Below are 25,800 nucleotides of genomic sequence, written 5' to 3'. Positions count from 1 at the left end.
TCCACTGCCAGACCTGCTTTTATGACTAAGGCAAGCAAACGGGGGCGGGAGGCATAGGCCACAAGCCCCTGCCAGGTCCAGTTCTCAGAGGCTGCAGCGCATGAAGAAGGCAGTCTCGCCCTCTCCACTCTGACCGTTGCCCCACCCAGTACACCGGAAAGAAGGTGTGGAGCTTTTGGCTTCTGAGCCACGAGCAATGGGAAGGTTTGGCCCACAACCTGCAGTTCAACCCGCCCCACCGGGCAAGCGCCTCCACCCAGGTGTCTTTCCTCACATCCCACAAGACATCTCTGCCTGCGAGAAATAGGAACAGGGAATTCCCCTCCACTGCCCCACTGCCCCAAAGTTGGGCTGGGTTCAGGCCCTCCTGGGCAGACACACAGCATGATGGAGGGGAGTTCGTGGCACAGAAAATCAGCAGCTGCCACATCCTATTTTGCAAGGGGACCCCCAGAAGCAACCTGGCTCTTGCCTCCCAAAGCTCACAGGCTGCTGCTTCTCAAGGTGCAGGGCTATGGCTTTCTCTCCCTGCCCGAGAACTGGGGGCTTAGACATGCCAGGCCTCGGCGGCCCTTCAGGGCCTCAAGGCTGCTGTGGTTGTGGGGTTGACTCTTCCTCCTCCTTTTGGCGGTCTCCGCTCGGTCTCGCAGGCAGTGTAGGCCCTGCCACCTTCACCTGCAATCAGAAGACACCACGGTGGGAAAAGCACAGCAGGCGCTTGGCCATCTCCCCCCTCCCCCCACTCCTTTGGATTTATGAGTCCCACCCTGCTGCTACACCCCCACCCCAAAAAAAATTAGGAGCAACTCCATAAGCTTGATCTGCAAGGACAAGGAATTTGTGCTCCTTTGCTTCTAGTTTGAGGCAGAAGAACTGCCCCGCTCATCAACCATGGCTCCCATTTTGCAAGTAAAAAGACAAATAAATGCTGGAAAGGAGTACATGCTGAAATCCAGAAAATGTCAAAAATTAAAAGAGTATGCTATTAGGAATGTTACCAAAAATATTTCAGAAGGTTTAGAGGAACTGCTCCGATATATGATAGTAGCAGCTAGAGTAACAATTGCCCCAAAATGGAAATCAGAAGAGTGCCCATGTAGACAGGGCTGGGAGAGCAAACTCACAAAATATGCAGAAATGGCAAAACTGACAAATTATGTGAATAAAAGACCAATTAAAGAATATCGAGACAAATGAAAACACTTATTACATATTATTCCTAAAAAATGGGAAGCGGAAAAGGAGATTGTTGAGATGATGTTTACGATTTATGAAAAATCCTCTTGATATATTGTACTGAAAATGTGCCAAAAAGGGGGGTTTAATGTTTAACATTTGGGAAATATTTTTAGAACTATAAAACATTAATGATCACTGCAGATATCTCTTATCTATTTAACTCAAAATTCTATAATTAGACAATGTCATTATTATTTTACTATATATTGCTCATAATTTTCTTTTATGTTTCATTTATATCTGTAAAAAATGCATATCTTAAAAAATCAACAACGGTGGCTCCTACCTTTATCAATAAGAACAGGACAGGCCCATGCCTAATAGCTGTTAAACCAGCCAGCCATTTAAATAGCCCCCCAAAATAGCCACCATCACTACCCTGCTGCGGTGAGCCACTCGGGAAGCAAGACAGATCTGCTCTATTCTGCCCACTTGGGCCTACAAACTCTGAGCGCATTTGGTTTGACATTAGGGTTGCCAACCTCCAGGTACTAGCTGGAGATCTCCTGCTATTACAACTGATCTCCAGCCAATAGAGATCAGTTCACCTGGAGAAAATGACAGCTTTGGCAATTGGACTCTATGGCATTGAAGTCCCTCCCCAAACCCCACCCCCCAAACCTCCTGCCAATGGTGAAGAGGGACCTGGCAACCCTATTTGACATCTCTGCTCTGGCCGGCCTTTCCACCAGCTGGGATTCCTCCCCCCGCATTAAACTCTCATACTTTGGTGAACTTGCTTCTGCCAGGTCTCCCTCCCTCCTGCTCCAAAGAAAAGCCTCCAAAGACTTATCTGAGCACGAGCAAATGCTGATTTCCCTTCCCTCTCTTTACCCACCTCAGGCCATGAGCCGTCAGGAGAAAGGCGGGCATGTAAATATTTAAAAGATGTTTCAAAAATATTCTTTTTATAGAACGGGTTTAGTAGATTTACTAGAACTGAAGCGGCTCAAACCCTGCATTGGACATATCTGCTCCATGAGCAAAACCAGAAGTGGGGTCTGTGCTTTTCCAATGAATGCAACAGGCCCCTCACGGGCAAGAGACCCTATACAGCCCCAATCCCTGTGCAGGGATAGCATCTTGAGGGAGGATGCTCTAGTACAGCGGTTCCCAAACTGTGCTCCATGGAGCACTTGGTGCTCCGCGAAACATCTCCTAGTGCTCTGTGAAAAGATTGGAAAGAAAAATAAATAAAATAAAAGTGACAAGATTGCAAAGTTGTGAATTTTTGCGGCCATGAACTGTGTAGGTATCGAGTGGAAATTATTTAGCTCTTACAGTGTGCTGTGAAGCCATAACTATAAAGGGCTAGTCAGCATTCATAGTGCCAAACTCAAAAGTCTGCCGTCTATCGTCCACCATATCTGCCCTATTTAAGTTTTTTTGTGTGTGTATGTAGTGAAATTAGTGGAGAAAATAATTTTTTTGAATGAAATAAAACTTGATTAACATGCCCAAACGCTTAAACTACCGTCCATCGTCAATACTACTGTGATTCGGTTTAGTATATAGGTGCTAGGTGAAAATGAGTGCTCTGTGATGAATTTCTCTCCTGAAAAGTGGTCCATGACTCAAAAAGTTTGTAAATCACTACTCTAGTACTACAATGGACAGGCCGGGGGGGAATCCCAGAACTACTTCCACTGCTCAGAAAACTCTGTCCTACCTTGAGTACCAACTGACCATGCAAAGGGGAGGGTGGGAGACATTGCTGGATATTTTAATGCTTTTTTATACCCTGGCTTGCTTTTAAGGCTGGCTATATTACTCAAAAGCAGCCTGAACAGCCCAGACTACCCCATGCTTGTCAGACTTCGGAAGCTAAGAGGATTGGCTGTGATTAGCACTTGAGTGGGAGACCACCAAGGAAGATGTGGGTTTCTATGCAGAGGAAGGGAATGGCAAAGCACCTCTGCTCATCTCTTGCCTTGAAAACCCCAAGGGGTTGCCATAAATCTGACAGCGCTTAATTATGATATACTAATAATAATTTCTTGCATTTGTATGATTTTACTGTAGTATTTTAACCTTTGTAAGCCACCTCGGATAAGAGCCTCGTGGCGCAGAGTGGTTAGCTGCAATATTGCAGTCCAAGCTCTGCTCACAACCTGAGTTCAATCCCAACAGAAGTTGGTTTCAGGTAGCCAGCTCAAGGTTGACTCAGCCTTCCATCCTCCCGAGGTCGGTAAAATGAATACCCAGCTTGCTGGGGGTAAAGGGGAGATGACTGGGGAAGGAACTGGCAAACCACCCTGTAAACAAAGTCTGCCTAGTAAACATCGGGATGTGACATCACCCCATGGGTCAGGAATGACCCGGTGCTTGGAAGGGGGGCCTTTACCTTTAAGCCACCTCGAGCTGGTCTCTTGAAAGGTAGCATATATATTTTTCTAAACAAGCAAATAAATAAGGCGGAACATTCTTGGTTTTGCAAGGGGGAAGCTATGCCAGCCCATTTTTTAAGGAAATATTTATGTGCCTTTCTGAGTGCTCAAAGTGAAGCGTGCCTCCAATTCCAATGCAGAAAAAAAATTATGTAGAAAGGTATCCAAAGTCTTGAGAAACACTGAACTAAAAGCTTCAGTTGATTAATTGTTGGAAGCAAATTTTAATAGACAGGAATGAGATTAAATGGCACACTCATAATTTCCCCCCTAATGTAATATGGAATGAAAAAAGAAAGTTTTATTAGATTGCAGGCTCTCTCGTGTTTCCTTCGGCAGTCTCAAATCTGTGCCAATGTGGTGGGTATGGTGATAAGCAAGTTTATTTAATTGACTTTAAACTCAGATGATTAATGAACCAATCAGTGGACAGCCTTCGATGCAAATAGCTGTGTGGTATATGGGTGTGTTTGTGTCTTAAATGCAATGTGAACTGTTCCATTGGGCAAAGGAGATGCTCCTCTAATTATCGTTAAAGTGTGAAATAAATGTGCTGTTAAAACAGCAAGAGTCACCTGGAGCTCCCAAAGGGAGCTCAAAAGGAGAACAGCAGGTCAGGCCAAGGGTTGCTCGACACAAGTGCTGCTGGCTCTTCTCTCCATCACCCCCCCGTCCCCCACAATCTATACAGACAAGTAATGAACACTGCTATCCTAAGCACGGTTACCCCTTTCCGAGCCTACTAAAGTCAATTCCGCTGGAAAAAACACATTACTCAAACTGCAAATGACCAGATCAGAAACAGGGACACTGCTAATGAGGTGAAGCTCACTATCTGCATGTTTTGTAAATCATTTGGTCATTTTGGACAATGCTCCGGTAACACTGTGCGTGATGGGTGCTTCTGATTATCATGCCATTTTGGTTAGGAATTAATAGACAAATTAATTTTACGCTAGAAGGTTCACTGGATCTCAATGCTCTTACTGCGATGTTAGGGTACACGCCTTCTTCCTGGAACCTATCAAAAGGACAAAGGCTCTGGATTTTACAATCCTTGGTAACACAAGCATAGGAGCCCCATGGCGCAGAGTGGTAAGCTGCAGTACTGCAGTCCAAGCTCTGCTCACGACCTGAGTTCGATCCTGATGGAAGTCGGGTTTAGGTAGCCGGCTCAAGGTTGACTCAGCCTTCCATCCTTCCGAGGTCGGTGAAATGAGTACCCAGCTTGCTGGGGGTAAAGGGAAGATGACTGGGCAAGGCATTGGCAAACCACCCCGTAAACAAAGTCTGCCTAGTAAACGTCGGGATGTGATGTCACCCCATGGGTCAGGAAAGACCCAGTGCTTGCACAGGGGACCTTTACCTTTTACGTTAATGCAAGCATACCTCAGAGATATTGAGGGTTCCATTCCAAACCACTGCAATAAACCGAAAGTTGCCTTTATCAAGAAACAATTGTGAAATAGCACGACACTTGGTCTCAATTTGTGGATTTAATTTTTTCCCCGGCCCTGTTTGGCTCTTGACCTGCTTGAAATCTATCCCTTTGCCTGAATGTTGGTTTTAGTTATTGCAGTGTGCGCTGGCAAATGATCCTGGCGGGAGGCAATCAGGCAACCCTTCGCCTCAATTTGAGTTCTTCAAACAGAGAAACAGAGAAAAACCGGGCACGCTTTGAAAAATAAATAGGAGTTCCAGAAGGGCCCTGTGAGCCATGTTGGGCAGAGATTCCCATTTCACCAGGGGTCCAAATCTGAGCCCGCTTTTCCCCAGGAGGAGGCGCTCTCTCAGAGCTGGACCTTCCAGCAATGAGGCCATCTGCACATGCTCCGTTGGCACCTAGCCATGACACTGCACAGCATGGTTCCAGTTTGGAAGAGGACATTTCTTGGCAGCACACTGTCTCCACTAAATGCACAAAGGGCCAAGGAGCCTCCGTCCCACCCCGCGTGGCCCCTTGTGTCCTTCAGGGCCAGCCCCCAGCTTCGCATGGAGAAGGTCCCAGGTTCAGCTCCCGGCTTCTCAGATCAGAAGGGCCTCAAGGAAGCAGGGAAGGGATGAGCTCTATTGCAGAGCTTGGGGGGAGGGCCCTGCCAGTCCAAGAAGACCCTGCAAACCTCGATGGGCCAAGGGGCTGGGTCCATGTCGGGAGCTTCCCTTGTCTGTCTGCAAGCAGGCCAGGAAGCAATCTGTGATTGGGGAGAGAGGGGGCCAAGCAGGGCCCAGTCCTCCCCGACCCACACCTGCGAAGATGCCTGTGACTCTCACCTCTTTGACGGCGCTTTTCTTTTGGGGGCGGTGGGAGGTGTGGTTCGCCGTCCAGGGTCCCAAGGACTGGCTGGCATAGAAATCCATGGGGTAGGTCTCCTGCCACGCAACCTGCTGCAGAGCCACGGCAGCCTGGGAAAGGAAGGAGGGGGGGTTGGCAACAGCCCCTTTCCATGAAGTGCTCCCTGCCTGGCCCAACTACGTGGATTGGAACCCAGGTCCTCAGCTCTGAAGCAACAGCCCCTTCCCATGAAGTGTTCTCTACCTGGCCCAACAATGTGGATTAAAACCCAGGTCTTGAGCTCTGAACCAACATCCCCTTCCCATGAAGTGCTCCCTGCCTGGCCTGACAATGTGGATTCGAACCCAGGTCTTGAGCTCAGAAGCAACAGCCTCTTCCCATGAAGTGCTCCCTGCCTGGCCCAACAACGTGGATTAGAACCCAGGTCCTGAGCTCTGAACCAACATCCCCTTCCCATGAAGCGCTCCCTGCCTGGCCCAACAATGTGGATTAGAACCCAGGAGCTGAGCTCTGAACCAACACCCCCTTCCCATGAAGTGCTCCCTGCCTGGCCCAACAACGTGGACTAGAACCCAGGTCCTGAGCTCTGAAGCACAGGTGCATGACTCCTCTCGCAATAACCAGCCTGGGCTCAAATCCTGGCTCGGGCAGGTAGTCGCTTTCCCCCCTCTCCCCAGTTGGAGCTTCGCTGGCCCCCGGCTCTTGGACTAGGTGAAAAGCAGCCCAGGATGCTCCCAGTGCATGGAGGGTTGCTGACACCGATCCCCTTCCCTCAGCTGGATTATTGGAAACAGACACAATAAGCTCACCTCGTAGGGTGTGAGCAGAGGTTTGTCAAAGGCCTCCCCCCAGTCGATGGAGAGTCGAGGGCAAGCCACCTGCACCCACCTGCAAGAAGAAGCGCAGCCGGTGAATCTCATGCACCTTACACTCAGAAGCCCAGGCATGGCTGCCAAGGTGCTGGCAGCACATAATTCAGGGCTGGGGGCCCCTCAGTCCTTGACTCAGAGGTAAGGGGAAGCAGCAGCTATGTCAACAGGGCCTGAAAATTTCACACTGCTGGGGAGGGGGGGAAGGTTGCCCAGGAAAACTCCGCAACATTTGGGGCAAAGCCTGTGGAGGGAGAAATCTGGGGATCTGATTTCACCTAGGATCTATGGAAGAGACCCCAAAACGTTTTGAGCCTCCGGGCCCATTTGGACTTTTGACAAGGCACGGTGGGCGCAGCAACAAAACGGCTGCCACAAAATGGCTGTCGTAGGAGGCGGAGCCGGCCACAAAACGATTGCCGCAGCTTCACTTCAGCAACATAGTGCAGATCCTCGTGCCATGGTGGCAGCTGCCGCCAAAGCAACATTTAAAAAAAATTGCACAGCCATTCAGATTTCCAATAGGCAATCAGAAGCCTTGCTGGGCAAAAGCCCTACCTGGCCCCACCCACTTCCTAAAAACACCTGGCGGGCACCAGAAAAGGTATCAGTGGGCTCCATGGCACCCATAGGCACCATGTTGAGGACCGATGATTTATGGTATACCACAGCGTCTGCCCTCTGAAGCTACCATTTTCTCCAAGGGAACTGGTATCTGTAGACTGGAGATTAGTTTGTAATCCCAGGAGAACGTCAGGCCCCACCAGGAGGTTGGCAACCCTAGGAGGGAAGCTTCCCACCCACGGAAGAGATTTTGCCCAGAACTTACGCCTCAACATCGGGGAAGAGCTGCAGTTTGCCTGGGAATATCTCCGAGAGCAGAAGCCGGACGAAGGGGCGTTGCAAGGCTTGGAGGCATGACTCTAAGTGCTGTGGGGAAGAGGGGAAGGGGGTTAGGGCTGCAGGGATAGGAATAAGCTGCCCACAAGTCACCAGTTACTGGCAACACTGACCTCTGGATCTAATGTGTGGCTTTGGGGAAAGTCCTGTCTCAGGACCAGGACAGGAGGAGCAGGGAAGCGGCAGAGAGGGGGGAAGAAGAAGAAGGAGGAGGAGGAGAAGGAGGAGGAGAGTTGGTTTTTATATGCTGACTTTCTCTACTACTTAAGGAAGAATCAAACCGGCTTCCAATCACCTTCCCTTCCCCGCCCCACTACAGACACCCTGTGAGGTAAGTGGGGCTGAGAGTTCAGAGAGAGCTGTGACTAGCCCAAGGTCACCCAGCTGGCTTCATGTGTAGGAGTAGGGAAACCAACCCAGTTCACCAGATTAGCCTCTACTCTTTTCCAGTGACTCTTGTCTTCTCATAATACGGCCAAAGGATGACAGCCTCAGTTTAGGCATTTTAGATTCTAGGGTCAGTTCAGGCTCGATTTGATCTATAACCCACTGATTTGTTTTTTTGGCAGTCCACGGAATCCGTAACTCTCCTCCAACACCACATTTCAAAGGAGTCTACTTTCTTCCTATCAGCTTTCTTCATTGTTCAGCTTTCACATCCATACATAGTAACAGAGAATACTATGGCATAAATTAATGCTGGCTAACCCGGACTCAATCTCCACTCTGCCACGGAAGCTCACCGGGTGACCTTGCGCCAGTTACTCTCTCTCAGCCTAACCTACTTCACAGGGTTGTTGTGAAGATAAAGTAGAGGAGGGGATAGCACTGTTGCAAGCCGCTTTGGGTCCCTATTGGGGAGAAAAGCAGGGTATGAATTTTAAAGGAAACCAGCTGGAAAGCATTTCACCTGTAGGATGGCTGGGGACCCCTGGCGTCCCAAGGTCCCCAGGATAAGTCCCCACTTGGAGGCATGGGATGCTTTGCGGATGGCTTCCTTGCGCGAATCCTGCATGCGCTCGTGGTCGTAGTGCTCTTGTGAGAAGACCTTGCTGTAGGGGTCGTACCTGCAACAAGGAAGGCAGAGGCATTTGGCTGTTGGGCATGGTATCTCCTCTCCAAAGAGAAACCTCTAGAATCATAGAGTTGGAAGGGACCACCAGGGTCATCTAGGCCAACCCCCTGCACAATGCAGGACATTCCCAACTACCTCCCCCACACACACACACCCAGTGACCCCTACTCCATGCCCAGAAGATGGCCAAGATGCCCTCCCTCTCATGACCTGCCTAAGGTCATAGAATCAGCATTGCTGACAGATGGCCATCTAGCCTCTGCTTAGAAACCTCCAAGGAAGGAGAGCTCACCGCCTCCTGAGGAAGCCTGTTCCACTGAAGAACCACTCTAACTTAGAAAATTCTTCCTAATGTCTAGACGGAAACTCTTTTGATTTAATTTCAACCCATTAGTATCTCTCTCACACACACACACATACACAACGGCCAAGTTACAGCTAAATGTTCATATGCTCTTTTAGGTGCTCTTTTTGAACTGGAACACAACAGCCGCTGCTCCAGTTCTGCACTACTTATCACTTTCATTCCTCCAGCTCACAAGCAGCTTTCCCACAGGTCCCACATGTGGAGCCACAATTTGAGGTGGGGTCAAAAATCTGTGCTGCAAATGCATAGATCAGTCCGACTTAATTGTTTGCTCTGGCAAGAAAAATAAGAGCTAAGTTAGTTAGCTCTAGAGCAGAATCCCACAAATGATGTTGTTTTTGGTGGTTCATATCAATGTTAATTCTACTAGATTTCATTTTCTTGTACGTGTCTCTTTTTTAACATTGTGCTACTCTGTCGATGATGTTTTGTGAAGGCCTATGGCCGCATACGCCCTGACCTGGGTGGCCCAGGCTAGCCTGATCTCGTCAGATCTCAGAAGCTAAGCAGGGTCAGCCCTGGTTAGTATTTGGATGGGAGACCACCAAGGAATACCAGGGTTGGTGTGCAGAGGAAGGCACTGGCAAACCACCTCTGTTAGTCTCTTGCCATGAAAACCCCAAAAGGGGTCGCCATAAGTCGGCTGCGACTTGACGGCACTTTACACACACACACATGGCCACATGCAAATTAATTCTACATAACTAACATAGATCAGTCCATGCAATTTAGACTGGACTGAGTCAGAAGGAAGGTTCAGTAGGACTCCCATGGCTAAGAGAGTAAGTCGACAAAACAGAGGGGGGAAATGACCCAACCTAAAAACAAAGTTGGGTACCCAAAGGTTTGGTGAAATAAAACCCAGTTAAACAATGAAATGCATTTACTATAAAGTGCTCATGCATATATTAAAAACAAGCCTATGCGATAGCATATACAAGGTTGATAATGTACATCCACATGCCAAATGCATTTCAGCCTCCAGTTGTCTAATACAACATATTATGCACACATAAACTTTAATTAACAAACAGAATTATTTTGTAGCAGCCTGGGGTATGTATTATAAGATGTATTCCAAGTAGACTTTGCCTATGATACCAGTGTTACTAAATATATTTTGAATTGAATTGTAGAAGCACAATCAAGGAATGCAGTTTAAAATATTTGTTTCTGGAACAGGCTGGCATTACATTCAAGTCAGTATCAACCAAGTTCAAATCAGCCCCCAGTTCAAATCTTGCCTCTGCCACAAACTCACTAGGAGGCCTTGGGCAAGCCACTCACTCAGCCCCCACCCCCCATCTGCAATATGGGCATAAATGTTGCTGGCCTGCTCTACAGAACTGTGGTAAAGATTACAAGAGAATGGATGTGAAGCATTCTGAAACTGTATATACCTTTTTTAAATTATTGAACAATTAATTATAGTAATTATTTAATAATCACCAGTGTAGGAAAGGTGTTTGCAGAGCAAATATGATGTTTCAACTAAGAACATAATAAAAGCCCTGCTGGATCAGACCGAGGCCCATCAAGTCCAGCAGTCTGTTCACACAGAGGCCAACCAGGTGCCTCTAGGAAGCCCATGAACAAGACGACTGCAGCAGCACCATCCTGCCTGTGTTCCACAGCACCTAATATATTCGGCATGCTCCTCTGATCCTGGAGAGAATACGCATGCATCATGACTAGTAGTCATTTCAACTAGTAGCCATGAATAGCCCTCCTCTCCATGAACATGTCCACTCCCCTCTTAAAGCCTTCCAAGTTGGCAGCCATCACCACATTTTGGGGCAGGGTGCCCCAATTTAACTATGCATTGTGTGAAAAAATACTTCCTTTTATCTGTTTTGAATCTCTCACCCTCCAGTTTCAGCAGATGACCCCACGTTTTAGTATTATGGGAGAGGGAGAAAAACATCTCCCTGTCCAATCTCTCCAAACCATGCAGAATTTTATAGATCTCTATCATGTCTCCTCTCAGCCGCCTTCTATTCTTCTGTTGATTCCACTGAATCCCCTCTTTGGCTTTCCATACCATCAGTGCTGGTATTCTTCTGGCCAATTAGCCAGAAGGATCAGGGATACTGCACCCCAGTGTTTTCAAGTCCTACCTGGCTGTCATCAGAAGATGGCACTAGGGAGAGATGCTCAGCTTCACCGCATTTGTACTGTCTTGTCCCCTATGCTGAAACTGCTTGGAGTGACTTGCCCACAGATCTGGAGTGAAATATGCAGACAACACTCAACTATCTCTCCTTGTAAGCAGAGTCAGCTGAATCAGTTGGTATTCTGAAACCAGGTTAGATAAACTGAAGCCTGATCAAGAGAAGACCAAGGCACTGTTGGCTTATTTTAGATGACATTGCACCCCAAAAAACGCAGCTTTGGGGTGCTATTAGAGCTGTCTGCAGATGATAGCTCAGGTATCTTCTGTAGCACCTTCAACCAACCTTCAGCTGGTGTGCCACCTGCAGCCTTGCCTCGAAAAGCAGGACCTGAACAATTCTCCATGCTCTCCTCGCATCCAGGTTTGTCTACTGCAATTTGCTCTATGTGGGACTGCTCTTGGAGACAGCACAGAAATTTCAGCTGGTTCAGAAGGCGGCAGCCAGGTTGCTGACCGGCATAAAGAAAGAATACACCTTGTCAGGTTTTAAAGAGCTATAGTGGCTGCATGAAGGAGCTAGAAAAGATTCTGAAGTGTAAGGATGTGTCACTGGCCACCAAGATTAAGTTAATTCATGCCATCGTATTCCCTATTACTATGTATGGATGTGAAAGCTGGACATTGGAGAAAAGCTGATAGGAAGAAAGTAAATTCCTTTGAAATGTGGTGTTGGAGGAGAGTGTTACGGATACAGTGGACTGCCAAAACAACAACAACAACAAATCAGTAGGTTATAGATCAAATCAAGCCTGAACTGACCCTAGAAGCTAAAATAACTAAACTGAGGCTATCATATTTTGGTCACATTATGAGAAGACAAGAGTCACTGGAAAAGACAGTCATGCTAGGATAAGTAGAGGGCTGCAGGAAAAGAGGAAGACCCAAGAAGAGATGAATTGACTCAATAAAGGAAGCCACAGCCCTCAGTTTGCAAGATCTGAGCAAGGCTGTCAAAGATAGGACATTTTGGAGGACATAGGGTCGCCATGAGTTGGAAGTGGCTTGACGGCACTTAACACACACACACACACACATAATGGCTGCAAGCTTTGATTAAATACGAAGTGCTGGTTCCTGCTTCTAAATCACTTCACAGTCTGGACCAAGGACTTTGGCTAAAATCAAGTGCAGTGCGTGTGTGTAAAGGACTCCTTGCTCTCACGCAAACCTGCCTGTCAGCTAAAACCTTTACACCAGTATTGCTCAGCATGCTCCCCTGGGTGGTGGACAGGGACAGCAGCGGTGCCTCCTTCGGAATTCCCTCCCCAATTCGCAATTCACTCGGCACCAAGCTTGTTAAGTCTCAATGCACCAGGGAAATGCTTTGCTTGTTTTGCTGAGTTGTAGACTTTTCCCCATTTGCCCTGCCTGGTACATCACCTTCTGTTCCTGGTTTTGTTACATTTTAGAGCTGTGGCTCAGTTTCAAACATTTACTGCTCTGCTTCGGGATGTGGACAATGCAGCCGGCTTTATCATACGCTGCTGGTTTGCATTTTGGGTTTTTTAGTGCAGATTCTTCCTATTTTTATCAAGATGCATTTTAATCACTTTGTGCAAGCTTGCCTGGGGCGTTTTTTTTTAACAGAGTTGGGGACTTCGATACTTCAAAAATAGATCCATGCAATGCATAAATAAATAAATGAGCAGAGCGTCCGGAAATGTTGTGCAGCTCAGAATTTAGTAGTCAGGATGTTAACTGGGGCTTAGCCAATTCTGCGTCGACTTCACGGGCTCTGAATTTTTGCAAGGCCAATTCTGGGTTTAAACGTAGCTTAAGCCCAGGTAGCCGGCTCCAGGTTGACTCAGCCTCCCATCCTTCCGAGGTCGGTAAAATGAGTACCCAGCTTGCTGGGGGTAAAGGGAAGATGACTGGGGAAGGCACTGGCAAACCACCCCGCAAACGTCGGGATGGGACGTCACCCCACAGGTCAGGAATGACCTGGTGCTTGCACAGGAGACCTTTACCTTTTACGTTAATGCAAGCATACCTTTTTTAAGCCCAGGATAGTTAAAGGACTCACATATGAAGGCAGCCATTTCTTAAGACCTTCTATGGAGAGCCCTTTCCACACGCCCCACTGTCTGAGCTCTGATGAGGTCTTTTTCCAGCATAGGGTTGCCAGGTCCCTCTTTGCCATCGGCGGGAGATTTTGGGGTGGAGCCTGAGGAGGGCAGGGTTTGGGGAGGGGAGGGACTTCAATCCCATAGAGTCCAATGGCTACACATTTGTGTTATCCTATGTGGGAACTGGCTGAAATTTATCCTGCTTGAATTTTTAGCAAATATGCAATATGTAAGCTGGAGATATTACATGATGACTGATTTTTGAGGGACTGATGAAAAAATTTAAAGCCAAAGAATTTGAAACGGCCGTATCCCCTCTTAAATTTTTGGCATCCTCTCATGGTAACGTCAGAAATGCTATTTAAAAGCTTGAAGAGGAACCAAGAACTTCCCTGTGATGACTGAATATGACCTAAGGACTACACCTATACTTTGAATCTTCAGTCTGGTTTGTTCCAGCCTGATTGTTGTAACATACATTGTATATAGTAGGATAGATTATTTAGGTTGTTAGTTTCAATAAGTGTATAGTGACTCTATGGGGGTTACTGCACTTTGTATTCCCAGCGATGTATTGTTTGAAAATGTTGTAAAAAACATCACTTTAAAAGGGTTTTTGGATACCACGGCTTATAAACGGTTGGAAGATGTCTTCATAGCTAAAGGGGCCAAACAAAGTGCGAACAGTATTTTTTTATAACGTTTTCAAACTCTTAATACATCGGTGGGAATACATAGAAAGTGCGAACAGTATTTTTTTAATAACCTTTTCAAACTCTTAATACATCGCTGGGAATACAAGTGCGGCAACCCCCATAGTTATATGTTGCAGCGATTTATATAAATATTTGCACTTTGTAATATTCATTCGCTCCTGTGCCGATTACCCGGAGGTTGGCAACCCTATTCCAGCACCCCTATTGGCAACCCTATTCCAGATGGTCGAACTCCTTTCAGGCACAGCAATGCCCTTTAGAGGAGCTTTTACATCATTGGAGTCCAGTAGTACCTTAGAGACCACCAAATGTTCCAGGCGATCAGCTTTTGTGAGTCAAAGCTCACTTAGTCAGACAGAAAGAGCTAGATTTCAGTCGCTGTCGCTTCCTGCTTATGTTCTCAGTTCCTGCCATTCTGTCGATTGGCCTTGCCAGGGATATTTTTGTTGGGTTGTTTGTTTTTTTGATACTTCTGTGGGATTTTACTCATTGCAGCTCATTTCAATTGGGTTTATTGTCGGCTATCGTGCGGGTTTCAGAACGCTGAAATGCTGGATATACATATTTAAATGGACAACATCATTTTGAGTCAGTTTAAGCAAATCAGCAAAGGCATGGGCCACAAAACATGGCAAAACCAGCAAACCCCCACCCCTTCATAGCACCCCACTCCCCAGTCACTGGCCAATGTGATCTAAACAGAACAGGGAAGCAGACTGTAATGAGCCAGACCACTGACTCATCCACATCTTCAAGACCGGCAATGGCCCTCCAGGGTATCAGGCAGAGACCGATCTTCCCAGCTGGTTCAGAAAAGCTGGGCAAGTGAATGAAGATTTTCTGCACACGACACAACACCTGTGCTCACAGGGGGGAAGATCATGGTTCAGTGGTAGGACATCTGCTTGGCATGCAGAAGGACCCAGGTTCAATCCCTGATGTCTCCAGCTAAAAGGATCAAGTGGCAGGTGATGGGAAAGACCACCGCCTGGGACCCTGGAGAGCCACTGCCAGTCTGAGCAGACAATACTGAACTTGATGGACCAAGGGTCTGATTTAGTATAAGGCAGCTTCATGTGTTCACGGAGCACTACTCTTCTGCTCACATTTTTCTGTGTGCCAGCGCCATGTGGTGTACTCCTGGATGACACCTGCAGGTAGGGTTACCAGGTCCCTCTTCACTACAGACAGGTGGTTTTGGGGGCGAGCCTGAGGAGGGCAGGGTTTGGGAAGGGGAGGGACTTCAATGCCATAGAGTCCAAACGCCAAAGTGGCCCTTTTCTCCAGGTGATCTGGTCTCTATCAGCTGGAGATCCGTTGTAATAGCGGGAGATCTCCAGCTATTACCTGGAGGTTGGCAACCCTACCTGCAGGAGATTGAGGCGGCAAAGCGAAATGCACCGCATCAGACTGCAGGGATTTTTGCTGTGGGTCTTCCTTCCCATCAAACACCGAACAGAGAACAGTCAAAGCAAGGAGACAGATTGTGGAAAGAAAGACCCCACAAAATGTGGGGATTTCCATAGGGGAAATATCCCCAAAATGGGATACTCCCCCTGAAGTGGTGTGGTCCATTCACCGCCGTCACATCCCCGCATATCTTAGACTCAGCAGCATGAAGAAGCAGAAGGGATAAACTGGGGGCAGCTGAGGCCTCCGTGGGGGTCCGGCCTCCTCAACGCAAAAGCTGCAGCCTTAGGGTTGCCAGATCCCTCTTCGCCACCGGCAGGAGGTTTTTTGGGGCGGAGCCTGAGGAGGGCAGGGTTTGAGGAAGGGACTTGAATGCCATAGAGTCCAATTGCCAAAGTGGCCATTTTCTCCAGGTGAACTGATCTCTGTCGGCTGGAGATCAGCTGTAACGGCAGGAGATCTCCAGATAGTACCTAGAGGTTGCAATAAGCCAACAGGAGAGTGGTACCCAAAGCACATGTGCACAGAAGAAATCTGCCAATTTAAACTGAATAATATGTTTGGGTAAATATTAAAAACGTTTTAAATGTTTTTGTGTGTTTAAATATAAGTATTTTGGTGTAAAATTATACTTAGGTTGTAAATTTGGTTTCGAAGTATTTATGGTGTAAATTTTGTTTTAAAGAAACAGGATTAGAATCAGAAAGACTAAAAGAAGCAATCAAGATTCTCCTGTTAATAGCAAGATTAATAGCAACAGACTTCTGATGAAGCTGATGCGAAACAGGGATAAAGTCACAAACCTTGTTTAGTTTGCATTGTTATATTGTGCATAGTTTGCATTGTTATAGTTTGCGCTGTTAAGACATAACTATTTTGGATATTATGTAATTTTATTTTTAAGTGTTATAAGACTCGGACTGTAATTCTTTGTTTGTAAGAATTTATTAGTCCTTGTTTTCTGTTTTATCTTGTTTTATCTGGCTAAGGGCCGTAAATAAATTATCGGGCTAAGGGCCGTAAATAAATTACCTACCTACCTACCTACCTACCTACCTACCTACCTACCTACCTGAAATATAAATCACCTTTGTGAGATTATATAATTCATCCCATTCAGTACATGGAGGTTGGCAACCCTAAGCCCGAGGAGCCTCCTGCTTGCAGGGAATGGGAATAGGGCCAGCCCCCCCGCCCCATCCCCAGGAGGCTGCAACGTGCTCTCCTGCTGCACCGGTCCGCTCTCTCCGCTCCCCCCACTTCCAGGGAAATGGGTGATTTGCTGGCCGACTCGACAAAGGGAATTTTAATCAAGCTGCACCCGGGCTGGGCCGCCTCCCCAGCCCATAAAGCTGCCGTCCCTGCCTTTTAGTAACAAATGACCTACTCAGAAATTCAGATTCCGAGGAGTGGGCCCGGCCTCGCCCGTGCACCGGATATTTCATCGGCTTTCAGGAGCCTCATCACAGTGTTTTATGGCCCCTGCCTGCAGCAGCTGGAGACTTTAATGGGAGCTCCACGTAACGTTTATGCAGGTGCTTGTCAAAATGTTTAGATTTCAGGGGGAGTCGATGGCATCTACTACACCTGACGCGGGTGGCGGCTCCCCCTCTCCTCGGCGCCGCTTCCAGAGACGGACAGACTCTCCGTTCAGGGTGGCCAAAACTCCGGCCTATGGAATTAATTTCTGAATAAACAGTGGAGTAAACACTTACGCCTGAAGAACCTTGCTGCGTGCAAAAGAAGCAGCTGTCCGGAATTCAACTTTCCACGCTCATTTACTGTCCAGCTGGAAGGATAACCAGCACAGCATGCAGAGATGCAACAAGCAGGTCATTGAGCTGCAGCTGCATGGGGAGCAACAGAAGGATCCCGCCATACCAAAAGCAATGATGCAGAATGATTTGCCCACAGCCTAGGGTAACTTCTTCCGCCAAGCTGGCACAACCAACCATGCAGAGACACAACAGGAAGCCTCTTCTGATCAGACGCTTTCATTAGTTACTTTATTGGGAATGACCGCCTCGCACAATTCCTCACCAGGATGAAAGGTTTATATCAGTGATTCTCAAAATAGGCAGTACCTCACCCTGGGGGGATTACCTAGGGGGGCACTAAGAGGCAAGAGGGCAGCGGGGGGGGGGCTAGAGGGCATCAGGGGGCCCCCTTCAACTGTGTTGTTCATTAATTTACAATAGCACCATGCTGACAAATTTGGTGGAAACTATCAGAATTTTCCCCCAGACTTTGAAGAGCTGGTACCGCTGGATCTAGTTCATCAGTTCTGTTGAATAAATTTCAACTAAAAAGTTTTATTTTGATTTTGAATCGATGTGCAATTAATTGTTACTGTTTTGAAATTTTATTGTTAATATCTTCTCTAGTGCGTCATGCAAACCCCTGTTTTGAATACTGCTTTTTATAGGATAGGGGTTGAGTTTGTGGAACCAAGGGGGCGGTGGCCCGAAACGTTTGGGAACCACCTGTTTATATAATTTGTGGCCACTCCATGGGGTTCCCAAAAGGAATGGACCTTGGGGTCTGCCACTTCTATCATTTGTGGCACTCCCTCCCACTTGACACGTGCCAATATCCAAACCCAACAGACTCGGAAGCACTCCTAAGACCATCCTATGGGAGGGGGCTTTAAAGGCTCAGTGTTAAAGTTTACAGAGGGGTGGGAGATTTTTTATTTACTCATTTGTTTCAGTTTCTATCCCGCCCTCGATTCCTGGCCAAGGCCGGGCTCAGGGCGGCTAACAACATGGTATATAAATAAATACACTAAAATTACAATACAGAAAATAAAAAAGCAATTAGACAGCCCCATAGACATTAAGTTAATAAAACATCAGAACAGTAAACATCAGTTTAAGCGAAACATCTGTTTAAATAAAAACAACACAGTGGCACTCATTATTGGATTATAGAGACTGCCAAAGGGCCTAATAAGCAGTCAGGGACCCCACCCATTAGTTGGTAGCAAACAGAAGAAAAAAAGGGGAGAGAAGAAGAAGGGCGAAGGAGAAGGAAGAAGAAGAAGAAGAGTTTCTCTACCACTTAAGGGAGAATCAAACAGGCTTACAATCGCCTTCCCTTCCCCACCCCACAACAGACACCCTGTGAGGTAGGAGAGGCTGAGAGAGCTCTAAGAGAGCTGTGACTAGCCCAAGGTCACCCAGCTGGCTTCATGTGGAGGTGTGGGGAAACTAACCCGGTTCTCCAGATCAGAGTCCACCGCTCCAAAGTACTACACCTTGCTGGGGGAGTAGGGAGGCCAGCACTGATGGAAAACCATAACTACCCTCAGAGTTACCAACCACCAGGTACTAGCTGGAGATCTCCTGCTATTACAACTGATCTCCAGCCGATAGAGATTAGTTCCCCTGGAGAAAATGGCCGCTTCGGCAATTGGACTCTATGGCATTGAAGTCCCTACCCGCCCCAAAAACCTCTCGCCGGTTGCAAAGAGGGACTTGGCTACCCTACCTGGCTGTTATAGGCCTTTTCCATATGATGTACCAGTGGGAGGGGGAGGCAAAGGCTGAACTGCAGACAACGACTGCAGAACCTGACCACCTCACCCTGAAGCAAAGCAGGATGGGGGGCAGAGGGGGGTGCTCCTTCAAAGCAGCCATGGGAGGATTCTAATGTGACCAGGAGTCTGCTGCTGGGGAAAAGGGTGTTTCAATCCTTTTGCTTGATCTAACTTATTTCTTCTCCGTCCCTCAAAGCTTTTTTGGGGGGGAGGGAGACAGGTCCCCTTCTTTGAGAAGGGGAGCAAATCAGGACCAAAAAGTTGCACACACCTTGGGCTGCTCTGAAGTTAACACAGAACTCTGCAAAGTGCAAAAGCCTGGCTGGGCTTCATTTGCCGCCCCAATTTGGCACCGGTAAATGGCCCATCTCTTCAAAACAGATGTCCAAAGTGCCGGCAGCAGCCTGCCTTTTTTTCATGGCCATCACAACTCCCCCTTCCCATCCCACCTCCCTCTAACAAAACAGCCTCAGTAGAAAAGAGCAAGAGTCCAGTAGCACCTTCAAGATCAGCTCACTTCTTCCAATTCTACAAAATAGCCCCAATTTGGGTTGACAGGTCTGATGAGTAAGAGTGACCATGGTCAGATACCACGGATGGGGAGGCAAAGATCAGAGGTGGAGGGAGGGGGTATGCTACTACCTGGCCCATTCACTCCATGCTGGGGGAAGCCTAGAATGGAAAGCAGCTAGGGTTGCCAACTGCCAGGTAGTAGCAGGAGATCTGCTATTACAACTGATCTCCAGCCGATAGAGATCAGATCACCTGGAGAAAAATGGCCGCTTTGGCAATTGAACTCTATGGCATTGAAGTCCCTCTCCTCCCCAAACCCCGCCCTCCTCGGGCTCCGCCCCCAAAATCTCCCACCGGTGGCAACCCTAAAAGCAGCAGAAAGGACCATGGGGAAAGCCTAAGGTTGCCAACCTCCAGGTGGTGGCTGGTGATCACCTGCTATTACAACTGATCTCCAGCCAATAGAGATCAGTTCACCTGGGGAAAATGGTCGCTTTGGCCATTGGACTCTATGGCACTGAAGTCCTTCCCCTCTCCAAACCCCACCCTCCTCAGGCTCCGCCCCCAAAGTCTCCAGGTATTTCCCAACCCGGAGCTGGCAACCCTAGGAAGCACAGTAGCTAAAGTTGCCAGCTCCAGGTTGGGAAATACCTGGAGATTTGGGGGTAGAGCCTGAGGAGGGCGGGGCTTGTGGAGGGGAGGCACTTCAATGGGGTATAATGCTATAAAGCCCACCTTCCAAAGAGGCCATTTTCTCCAGGTGAACTGATCTGTGTCACCTGGAGATCATTTATAATAGCAGGAGATCTCCAGCCACCACCTGGAGGCTGGCAACCCTACTAGCAGCAATCCTCATATTTGGCCTTTCTGCACCTCGGGAGGCAAAGATTCCATACAAGGAAAATACTAAGAGAGAAAAAAACCCAGAAGATTTCCAATTAGAGGTGACTGGGATGTCACAGACTCTTGTCTGTTGGAGGTAGAACAAACAGAACGTCTTGACAATTTGTTTTCGGATTCGCAAAACATGGACAAGTTTTGCTTTCTCAGCTGTGTACTCGATGTCCTATCCTTGGGATGAAGAGATACTTTGAACAGATGGACGGATGCCCAGAAAAAAAAATCTCTGAACAAGTTGATCTAATAGTTCACAGTTTGGGTACATTTATTTCTATGGGAAATTTCTTCTTGAGCTCAGGGAAACGCTCACCGCATACCAGCAGAAGCAAAGAATTGGAAGGTTTTGGTATGGCCAGGTGTGTTTCCACGTAATTGGGCCGATTAAAAACAGCCACACCCAAAACACCCCTGAATCAGATGTGGGTTCTGGAGACTAACTAACCTTTCTGAAAGGTGATAATCTTAATCTTTAAATAGCATAAGGAATGATACATATGTATTTCTGCTACTGATATCATTTAAACATGCAGGTATATTTTGTTTCATAGTGATTCTTTCATATTTTCTCGTTTCAGGAATGATTAGATTGATTTTAAATACAAATCTTAAAAGATAAACATGAGTGATCTTTGGCTGGGGTACAAGGTTTTCACTTGATACTCGGAAATAAATAAACTTCTGACCTCCTCAGAGGCTATAACCTATAGAGACTGGATATCGAAAGGAGTAGCCATCTTAGTATAACCCTATGATTTAGTGGTTAATACATTGCTTTGGAACAGGCAAAGAGACCCTTCATTTCCATGTGTCTGTTTTAAAAGGAATGCTTCCCTTCCTGGGGGGGGTGTGCTAATCGTTCACCTGTTATAAAAAGTAGGGGATAACGTGACAGAAATTTGTAAAATTTATGCATTATATCGGAAGGTGAGACATTTTATTTCTTCCCCTCAGTACTACAACTTGTGGTCACCCAGTTAAACGGATGGCTTTTAAATGCAGGACACGTAAAAGGAAAACACTTTGACCACACAATCATCATTAGCTTGTGGAACCCACTGCCACCGGATATGAGAAAAGCCACTGGCCTGGATGACTTTAGAGATGATTCGGGGAGAATCATGGCTGTCGGCAACCCTAGGACACACAGTAGCTAGGGTTGCCAGCTCCAGCTTGGGAAATACCTGGCGATTTGGGGGTGCAGCCTGAGGAGGGCAGGGTTTGGGGAGGGGAGGGACTTCAATGGGGTATCAGTGGCTGTCGGCCATGATAGTTAAAAGGAACCTCCCCGATTAAAAAGCAAGGAGAAGTGATGGCGAGGGGAACATCTTGATGACCTGTTATGGGCTTCCCAGTAGCACCTGGCTGGGTAGTACTGGAAAGACCTGACCCCTCCCTTCCTTATTGTGCACAAGCAGGATATTCTGCGGAGAGTCTCCAAGGAAGATAACCCATTGACCACGCCCATAGGAAGATGAACAGCCAATCTTCATTTTGAATGGTTTTATTTGCATTTAGCCATAGGACATTACAAATAATCTTCATTTTGGGCTCCTCCTCCATGGTTAACACAGAGAGAACCAGCTAAACGGAAGAGGCAGCTGGCACTGCCGAGATGCGGGTGCAAACATGCAATCGGCTATAGTGCCAACTGGGAGAAGAAGAAGAAGAGTTGGTTTTTATATGCCGACTTTCTCTACCACTTAAGGCAGAATCAAACCGGCTTACAATCACCTTCCCTTCCCCTCCCCACAACAGACACCCTGTGAGGTGGGTGAGGCTGAGAGAGCATGACTTGTCCAAAGTCACCTAGCTGGCTTCATGTGTAGGAGTGGGGAAACAAACCCAGTTCACCAGATTAGCCTCCGCCGCTCATGTGGAGGAGCAGGGAATCAAACCCGGTTCTCCAGATCAGACTCCACCGCTCCAAACCACTTATCTTAACCACTACACCACGCTGGCTCTCACAGAAGGAGTCTATGTGGGCATGCAACAAACTCTCTCATAGAATCATAGAGTTGGATGGGACCACCAGGGTCATCTAGTTCAACTCCTTGCACAAGGCAGGAAATCCACAACTACCTCCCCCCCACACCCCAAGTGACCCCTACTCCATGCCCAGAAGATGCCCAAGATGCCCTTGGGGCTCCTTAAAAAGCTATGGAAGGTAGAATGGCAGAAGCCTGTTTCATCAGATGCCAGCAGGAAAAACAAGCAAATATCTTTGTAGGGGCTTTTTCTCCACCCCCCACCCCCATACCTGTATGCAGGAATCCCCGGGTTGGCAATCATGATGGACTCCAGGTGGAAGCGGCCATCGCCGAGATACCTGCAACAGAAGGGGAAGGGGGGAGAGACAGGATCAGCTGAAGGGAGGACAGGCACGCTGCTCCCTCATGGGCTCCTCATTTAACCCCACCAATGGCTGCTTCTGCTTTTCCGATCAGGGCTGAGGTTGTCTATCCAAGGTAGAGCCCATTTTCGATCAGATTCAAGGACAAAAGTGGAGTGATCCCAGACAGCGTTTCTGGGCAATGAGAGTCCTTATTACACTCTGGCCCTTCATAAGTTAGCATCCCGCTGGGACCAGTTTGTGAGGTATTTTGTGTCTAAGTAGCTCGCATCTCATAAAATCATAGAGTTGGAAGGGACCACCAGGGTCATCTAGTCAAACCCCCTGCACAATGCAGGAAATTCACAACAACCTCCCCCCCCCACACACCCCCAGTGACCCCTACTCCATGCCCAGAAGATGGCCAAGGTGCCCTCCCTCTCATCATCTGCATAAGGTCATAGAATCAGCATTGCTGACAGATGGCCAACGAACCTCTGCTTAAAAACCTCCAAGGAAAGAGAGCTCACCACCTCCCGAGGAAGCCTGTTCCACTGAGGAACTGCTCTAACTGTTAGAAAATTCTTCCTAATGTCTAGATGGAAACTCTTTTGATTTAATTTCAGGCCGTTGGTTCTGGTCCAACCTTCTGGGGCAACAGAAAACAACTCGGCACCCTCCTCTACATGACAGCCCTTCAAGTACTTGAAGATGGTTATCATGTCCCCTCTCAGTCTTCTCCTCTTCAGGCTAAACATACCCAGCCCCTTCAACCTTTCCTCACAGGACTTGGTCCCCAGCCTGGACTCTGTTAACTGCAGAACTGTTTCTGAGTTTTCCTAGGGTCTGTCTCTGCTGTTTGTATGCCTACTTAAGTCATTTCTGTAGCCTGAGGCGGTGCCCCGAAGGCCCATGACCCTCCCCTCCCCCAATTTAAAGCTGCTGGAAGGGAGATGACTATCTGGGTGAGGGGGACAATAAATGCCTCATTGAGAGACAGGGGCATACCAGAGCCAAGGATTTCAAGGGCTGGCTAGAGCCAAAATTACAACCTTGGGAAAAAGAATGTGAGGTTGTGGGAACAGCACAACTTTAGAGATTCCTGAACTGCATTGACTAGTTGGATCCTTCCAATCTGGTCTCTGGCCTACTTTGGGGACTTGGACACACTTTTTCCCAGAGCTGGGTAGAGCAAGGTGTTCCTAACGAACCTCTTAGAAGAAGAGTTGGATTTTATACCCCACTTTTCTCTACGTAAGGAGTTTCAAAGCGGCTTACAATCACAATCCTTTCCTCTCCCCACAACAGGCACCTTGTGAGGTAGGTGGGGCTGAGAGAGAGTTCTGAGAAAACTGTGACTGGCCCAAGATCACCCAGCAGGCTTCCCGTGGAGGAGTGGGGAATCGAACCTGGTTCGCCAGATTAGAATCCGCTGCTCTTAACCACTGTACCTTGCTGGTTCAAACCTGGTACTCCTCTAGAACAGGGGCTGGAAGTGCTGTTGTGCGGTGAACCCCATCCTCAAGACTTAGGAGGAGGTTGTGGGATGCTCTTTGGTTTACGGGATGCTGCAGGGTTCCTCCCCCACCCCTGTTCTATTTAACAGCCACGAGAACTCACTGAGAGAGGCTCGCTGGTGGGTCGGGGTGCAAAGTCATCAAAACAACAAGGAACCATGGAGCCAGTGTGGTGTAGTGGTTAAGAGCAGTGGTTGTAAGCGGTGGACTCTAACCTGGAGAACCGGGTTTGGTTCCCCACTCCTCCACATGAGCAGCATAAAAAGAGCAAAATAACAGAATGTGCTCCTCGAAACATCTCTTAGTGCTCCACTAAGAGAATGGAAAGAAAACTACGGTTGTTCGGTTTAGTGTATAGGTGAAAATTAGTCCTCCGTGATGAACTTCTCTCCTGAAAAGAGCTCCACGACTCAAAAGGTTTGGGAATCGTTGGCCTACATCCCTGACAAGTGTTTGTCCAGCCTCTGCTTAAAGACTGCCAGTGAGGGGGAGCTCACCACCTCCCTAGGGGGCTGATTCCACGGTTGAACAACTCTTACAGTAAAAAAATGTTTTCCCTAATATCCAGCCGGTACCTTTAAACCCATTATTGAGAGTCTTATCCTCTGCTGCCAACAGGAACAGCTCCCTGCCCTCCTCTAAGTGGCAGCCCTTCAAGAGAGCAATCATGTCCCCCACTCAACCTCCTCTTCTCCAGACTAAACATTCCCAACTCCCTCAGCCTTTCCTCATCAGGCTTGGTCTCCAGGCCTCTGATCATCCTCGTCCTCCTGCTCGTGTGTTCTGCCTCCATTTGAGGTACAGTGGGAGAGCATACAAGACAAGGTCTTTTTGGTGGTGACCCAGAGTGCTGAACACTCCACCCTGAAAGTTATGCATGATGCTACCAGCCCCAGGATTTGTACTAAGGAGACCTTATTCTGTTTTGGGGGGAGGTTCTTTCCTTTCTTTTTTTAAGTGTGACTGCTTCCCTGGGACGGTTCTGTTTTCGAATTTCTCTTTTTGCGTTCCAAGCGATCTGATTGTTTTGCAGCACATTAATATTATGACTGTCAGTTGCTTTGAGGATCCACTGGGGGTAGTTCAATAAATAAAACACACACGTGCGTTCCTCTACACTGCGGTGAGCTGCTCTTCTCTCCCCCTGCTTGATATTCTGTGGTTGCAATTAACGCTTCTTTCCAAAATGGGGACTTCGAACTGGCCTCCTTCTATTGAATAGGCCCACAAAGGGCTGACGCTTGGATCTTGAGTCCTCAGCGTTTTCCCCATCAGTCTTCAGACTGTGAGACACGATCATTTGTATGGTCCATTTGAGAGCGTATTGCCACAAAGTACTATTTTATGGGCGCCATTCTTCAACACTGTGTCCTCTGCACCAGTGTTTCCAGAGGCACCTCTTTAAACAAAAAAACGAATGAATTAAAATTGGCGCTGTTTCTTTCTTTACGTACTCTGAAGCTATCAGGATCAAACAACCTGCCCTCTAGGAAGCCCCTCCTCCTGTA

General features: G+C 47.7%; 1 protein-coding gene across 1 annotated transcript in view; it reads right to left on the bottom strand.

Moving 5' to 3' along the window:
- Positions 1-574: 574 nt before the first annotated feature.
- DPH1 (diphthamide biosynthesis 1) overlaps positions 575-25,800 on the bottom strand; it is a 57,609-nt gene continuing 32,383 nt past the window's right edge. The window contains exons 7-12 of the mRNA XM_056865002.1: positions 22,704-22,772; positions 8,599-8,755; positions 7,618-7,718; positions 6,729-6,807; positions 5,873-6,029; positions 575-675 (exon numbers count right to left, since the gene is read on the bottom strand). Of these exons, the coding sequence (XP_056720980.1) occupies positions 575-675; positions 5,873-6,029; positions 6,729-6,807; positions 7,618-7,718; positions 8,599-8,755; positions 22,704-22,772 (664 nt within the window). The remainder of the gene's footprint in view (positions 676-5,872; positions 6,030-6,728; positions 6,808-7,617; positions 7,719-8,598; positions 8,756-22,703; positions 22,773-25,800) is intronic.

The sequence above is a fragment of the Euleptes europaea genome, chromosome 19, assembly GCF_029931775.1.
Source record: "Euleptes europaea isolate rEulEur1 chromosome 19, rEulEur1.hap1, whole genome shotgun sequence".
In the NCBI taxonomy this organism is placed as follows: Eukaryota; Metazoa; Chordata; class Lepidosauria; order Squamata; family Sphaerodactylidae; genus Euleptes; species Euleptes europaea.
This window is presented reverse-complemented; position numbering and strand designations above follow the sequence as displayed.